Genomic DNA, 6,000 nt, shown 5'->3' on the forward strand with positions numbered 1-6,000 from the left:
ACCTACCGCTTGAAAAGCTGTGTGTTTGGGTAGGTGATTTGTTACTTTCCCTAAGCTCTTGGTCACAGACGGTTGATGTTTATTTCTGTGAAAAACTGGCTTTTACAATAGTGGTAGTAGGGTGGGTTTTTTTTTTTGTTTTTGTTGGAGCTGGGAGCCCATCAATGGTATCTTGTAGTCACAAGTCAGATTTGTTTGATTAAATTCTTTGTCTGTACTCTATTTCTCAGATCAGGATTGGTTTAATTTAAATAGTTAATTTTGCAGAAATGTGGCAAATGTCAGGAAGCAACAGATGGCACAACCCAACTAGAAATCAGACATTTTTGCAGCATGTTTAAGTAGATTATGTTGTGAGCTGACTTGCTTTATGTGTGGGGGAGAGGGTCTATTTTCCATTCCATAGGCATATTTAATGCAAAGAAGGAGAAAAGCAAAGTTATAGTCAACTTGCCAGTTCCATTCTGAGTTCTAATTGAAGATTGGCTGCAATCAACTTCTGGAATGTAACTAAGAATTTCATGGTTCATGTTCTGCTGTACAAGAGAACAGATTAGATTTGCTTATGTATGCCATGGAACAAATACCTGTATTGTTTCAGTGCTGAATAGTTGGTGCTAACAATTTTGAGACTGGATTTTCTGGTTTAGATAGATGAAGTGGGAAAAACAGAACTATTTGTGTCTTCCAGGCCACATCGTAATATAAGGGTTCTAATGAAAATGATGTGATTTATTTTAAAGCAGGGGTCGGCAACCTCTGGCGGGCCGGGCCGGTTTGTTTACCTGCCACGTCGGCAAGTTTGGCCGATTGCGGCTCCCACTGACTGTGGTTCGCCGTCTCAGGCCAATGGGGGCTGTGGGAAGCTGAGGGATCTGCTGGTTGCGGCTTCCCGCTGCCCCCATTGGCCTGGAGTGGCGAACTGCGGCCAGTGGGAGCCGCAATCAGCCGAACCTGCAGATGCGTCAGGTAAACAAACCAGCACCCTGGCGAGCCGCGTGCCAGAGGTTGCCGACTGCTGTTTTAAAGTATGAAAAGCAAAACTGGAAATCTAGATCTCTGCAGATATTTCCAGTCTAAACATACTCCAATTGGTCTGTCTTTCAAATACATGTGCACAAAGAATTGCACAACGCACCTCTAAGCATGGATTTGCTGCTTCTGAAGATTAAAATCTTGTGAAATACCTTCATTTGTTTTCCTAAATTGGCACATATGGCCTTGTAATCTGGGACATGAAAATATTAATCTGTTGGCAGTGATCATCTCTTTGTAAAGTTCACATCCCTGAAGGACTGTGGACTTGATTCAAGACCTTTAAAAAGGGATTAGGTGAAGTAATGTTTTAGCTGGGAATCCTTCTGTCAGACAAGCTTCCCATCAAAGTATCTGGCTGCTGCTTCTTTTCGTTTGTTTAGGTGTTTGAATTGGATAGTTCTGGAAGTCATCTAAACTTAACCAGCTCAGTTAATAGAACAGGAGTACCTGTGGCACCTTAGGGTACGTCTTCACTACCTGCCATATCGGCGGGTAGCAATCGATTGCTCGGGGATCGATATATCGCGTCTCATCTAGACGCGATATATTGATCCCCGAAGCGCTTATATCGATTCCATAACTCCACCAACCCGAACGGAGTTGCGGAATCGACGGGGGAGCCGCGGACATCGATCCCGCGCTGTGAGGACGGTGAGTAATTTGATCTTAGATACTTCGACTTCAGCTACGTTATTCACGTAGCTGAAGTTGCGTATCTAAGATCAATTTTCCCCCGTAGTGTAGACCAGCCTTTAGAGACTAATAAAGTACTCTTGTTCTTTTTGGGGATACAGACTAACACAGCTGCTACTCTGGAGCCCAGTTAGTGACTTCATAAATCATTCTTTTTCACTTAAAATATCTTATTGGTAACACTTGTATTGCCTGACATTGACTGAAGCTACACATCTCAACTGTGCTTAATTTTTATATCTTCAATAAAATCTTAGTTTGCTTTCTCTGGACTTCTATTCAACATCCTGACTTTTTTTTCCTTTCTGTCGGGCCCAAGTACACTGTAGGATCTTCCTGGAAAGTTTAGACTATATCTGAGATCTGAAATGATAATGTGAGCATGGAAGATATTCTGTCTGTCTGTTTAATGGAGGGTCCTGCTTTTGAGGATGGTACCAGTAGAATTGGTAGGTCATATTATACATAAATCAATGTTGGAAAAAGCTAGGATTGAGATGACATCCCTTTCTTGCTTGCGAGCCTTGGTTGGCATGTCTTTTTTTTTTAATCCTTGATTGATAAATAGATGCACAAGGTTGTTTATCCACGATTCCATTTTGTAGCAATTTAAGTTAATGCCTAGATACTACATTGAGTCAAATGTTTTGTACACGTCTGTAAAGCAGTCTAATATCTGCCTTTGTACTTTTTACATGATTATGCATCTAGGGGATTAAATAATGGGTCTAATTCACTCCAGCTTCTTGGAAGAGTTGACAGTAGTAGAAAGCTTGCCCAAGATGAGCGACTTTTCAAAATCAGTAGCCCCTCCCCCTGCCCCAATTTTGCTTTTCTGGGCTGCTAGTGCACACTTTGGGAACACCTAGATGCAGGGAGTGAAGTCACACGGGCCTGCAGCTCTCCCAGTCTAGGAGCTATCATCTTCATGAAAGCAGGTTCTGCTTTCTAGGGACTCGGCATGGCTAGGGCAGCTGATTCAATATAGCTAATAGACTTGATGGCCAGAAGTGGCCATCATGACTATCTAGTCTGACTTCCTGCACATTGCAGGCCACAGAACCTCACCCATCCCCTCCTGTTTAATAGACCTATAACCTCTGGTTGAGTTACTGAAGTCCTCAAATCATGGTTTAAAGACTTCAAGTTATAGAGAATCCACCATTTACACTAGTTTAAACCTGCAAGTGACCCATGCCCCATGCTGCAGAGGAAAGTGTCACATCTGGTGCAAATAGCATCATCTGTCCCACCCAGGGTAAACTTGAGTTTCTCTCTCTGTCTCCCACATGCTGAACCTGATCCTGTGTTACCAGGATCCTGACACGTTTATGGAGAGGAAAACTCTAGGAAGTGATCTCTGCTCTTGTGATCTCTTTGTTCACCCCTCTATTCAACCCTCCTGGTTTTAAGAGGAGTTGAGGCATGGGAGCATGGAGGTGGGTGTTACAAGGCTTTGGAATTCACCCACTGTGTCTCTTGTTGTATCTAAACCAGTGACCCTGAAACTTGTCACCTGTTTGGGCTTACTGATTTTGAATAAAATCTGGTATCTTCTAAGGCTCAATAGAAAAACCTGCCATGAAATTCTATATTTATACATGCATTTTGAGTAGGCTGTAGTTCTCCGTAAATCAGTGGCAATATTTTTACTTCCGATTTTCTGACTGCTGTTTCCCTTAGTACAATATTCTCAAGAGGCTACTGGTAGACTGCTGTTTTCCTTCCCTCCACTATAGAAAAGTTCAATGAATAATGCAACCATCACATTTTAACTCAAAACAAATATAAAAAAAGGGTGTAGGGCCGGGGGCCAGGGCTGCTCTTTCCAGTGGGCCAGGTAGAAATTTAAAAACAGCTACACACTGAGTGAGGAGGAGACAATGTTCTTTCCTACTGGTTACTGAGATCATATTAAAACTGTGCTACTTGGTGATGGCTATAGGCAGCAAACTGAATGGGGTAATAGTGATAAAACTGGGGCAGGCATCTAGATCCTATAGTGATAGGTGTCTTGCAGATTTTATAGTGTGTTTATGAATGGCACCTTAGTATATAGGTTCTGCTATAGCAGGTGTTAAAAGCTCTTGTCTTGTTAAGATAACTGTTGGAATACTCACTGACCTGAGAGCTGTGGAGATGTACAATAAGATTAATTTTGTTTTGCACAGTTCTTCTAAAGTCACTGACTTCAGAGGCCAGAATTTCAGAACTGCATGTATTCAGAAAGCTTGTGTGCCTGGGCTGAATTTTACACTCAGTCAATTATAACTGAGTATGAAGTCATGGTACCTGCAAACATAAATAGTCAATTAGATGCAACTGACCTATTACACATACAGAGCCTAGCTCTGATGCTGTGTCCTTTTGATTTTTGCTTTTGAAGCTTGCTTGTGATAGTATGAGGTTGTTGTTAATTTCATTCACAGTTCATTATAACTGATTACACAACTTGACTGAACTAATATGCACACATTTTTGCTTTTACAACTTGCATACAGTTTCTGAAAACATAGCATCAAAAGCCTTGTTTAATAGCCCATTAGTAAAAGTCACCAGTGCATAAGGCAAGTAACCTTCGGACTTGGCAATTTGTTTTCACTGCAATATTATTGCACTTATTAGCAAAAGTATAGAAAAGTTGGGAAGATACTGTAAATGGTAGGTTTACCCCCTTGAGTGCTGCGTCCTTTTGATTTTTGTTTTTGAAACTTGCTTGTGAAACTAAGCTCTTTGTTATTAATGGTTTAGTTCAATTTGTTCATTTTTTTTTTTTTAATCTTTGCCAGGACGAGAGCAATTTCATGGCCTTGGTTCTATGTACTGTAGAGGAGCAGCTGCTGTGATCCTTACATATGATGTAAACAACTTGCAAAGCCTGATAGAACTGGAAGATAGATTCTTGGCGCTGACCGACACTGCTAGCACCGACTGTATCTTTGCTATTGTTGGAAACAAAGTTGACCTCACAAATGAATATGCCTTATTACTAGAAACAGAAGAGGAAAATAGACCTGAAAAGCCTGTCACCGGTTGCATCTCTACCAAGGTCCAAAAACAAGTCCACCTGGATGATGCTGTTGCACTCTACAAAAAGATATTGAAATACAAAATGTTGGATGAGAAGGATGTTCCAGCAGCTGAGAAAATGTGCTTTGAGACCAGCGCAAAAACAGGCTATAAGGTGGACTACCTCTTTGAAACCATATTTGATATGGTAGTACCAATAATTTTACGACAGCAAGCTGAGGGGCCACTACAAACTGTAGAAATAACCAATTACAAGTCAGCAAAAAGGACAAAATCTGGTTGTTGTGCCTAAAACATTGTTGATGTGGGGTGTGAGGGGATTATGTCTGTATGTGGTGCTAGTGATCATGAAGTTAGAGATGCTTACAGTTTGAGCAGAAAGGGAAAATCAAGGAATACATGATCTAGAATGAAGTATGCAGAACAACTAATCTTTTGAAAATTAAAGGCTTTTGAAAAGTCTAATCTAATTTATTTATAAAAACAAAAATCTGAATTGAATCATGCGAGAAGCCTTGTAAATTTCATAGGGCCCTTGGGGTGGAGGAGAGATCATAATGAATGTGCGGAAGTGGGAATCTATGCTATGGTACTGTTTCCATACAGATCGGTACTGACAATCAGTTAAGCACTCTCAAAGGAGTCCTGCTTTATTTTTTAGAATGCATTATATTCTCCACATTTAGTATGCAACATCTAAACTGTCACTGGATGTAACTTTCACTTTTGTAGTGGATGTGACTTTCACTTTAAAAAATCATTCATTTTCTTCTGGGGAATATTTAGATGCTTGGTACTTTTTTAAGCTTTACACATTATTTTTTTTCCAGAATATAAATTATATAGAAAAGTCACTAATCAAGCAATTCAATTATCCTTTTGTACCAGATACCGCAATATAAGATGTACTATTAAAGTTACTATGGAAATGAATTGTTCATTGAGGATTTATTAATGTACATTCTGCTACCTTAGCAATCATGCCTTCTCTACATTAACCAGGGACAACACTGTCCTGTGCTACTTATAGCTAAAAACTGCAAAGGGGGTAGGAAAAAATATATTGGCACTTACACTCCCACATAAAGTATTTGATACACTTCCATGTTCCTACCCCCTCTCAGCTGGGGTCAGGAAAAATTGCAGTTCTAATTTTGGCAGGGCGTGATTTCACCATCCAAGTTCCACAACCAGGAGGGAAGTGAAGATCTGAGTTTTCTGATGTGAAAAAAGCAGATA

The 6,000-nt window shown here is 40.4% G+C and overlaps 1 protein-coding gene across 1 annotated transcript in view; it reads left to right on the forward strand.

Annotated features, from left to right (window-relative positions):
• Window positions 1–5,694, forward strand: part of RAB20 (RAB20, member RAS oncogene family) — a 41,439-nt gene extending 35,745 nt beyond the window's left edge. Inside the window, exon 2 of the mRNA XM_050951570.1 lies at window positions 4,521–5,694. Within this exon, the coding sequence (XP_050807527.1) occupies window positions 4,521–5,053 (533 nt within the window). The 3' untranslated portion in view covers window positions 5,054–5,694. The remainder of the gene's footprint in view (window positions 1–4,520) is intronic.
• Window positions 5,695–6,000: the final 306 nt, after the last annotated feature.

The sequence above is a fragment of the Gopherus flavomarginatus genome, chromosome 1 (genome assembly GCF_025201925.1).
Source record: "Gopherus flavomarginatus isolate rGopFla2 chromosome 1, rGopFla2.mat.asm, whole genome shotgun sequence".
In the NCBI taxonomy this organism is placed as follows: Eukaryota; Metazoa; Chordata; order Testudines; family Testudinidae; genus Gopherus; species Gopherus flavomarginatus.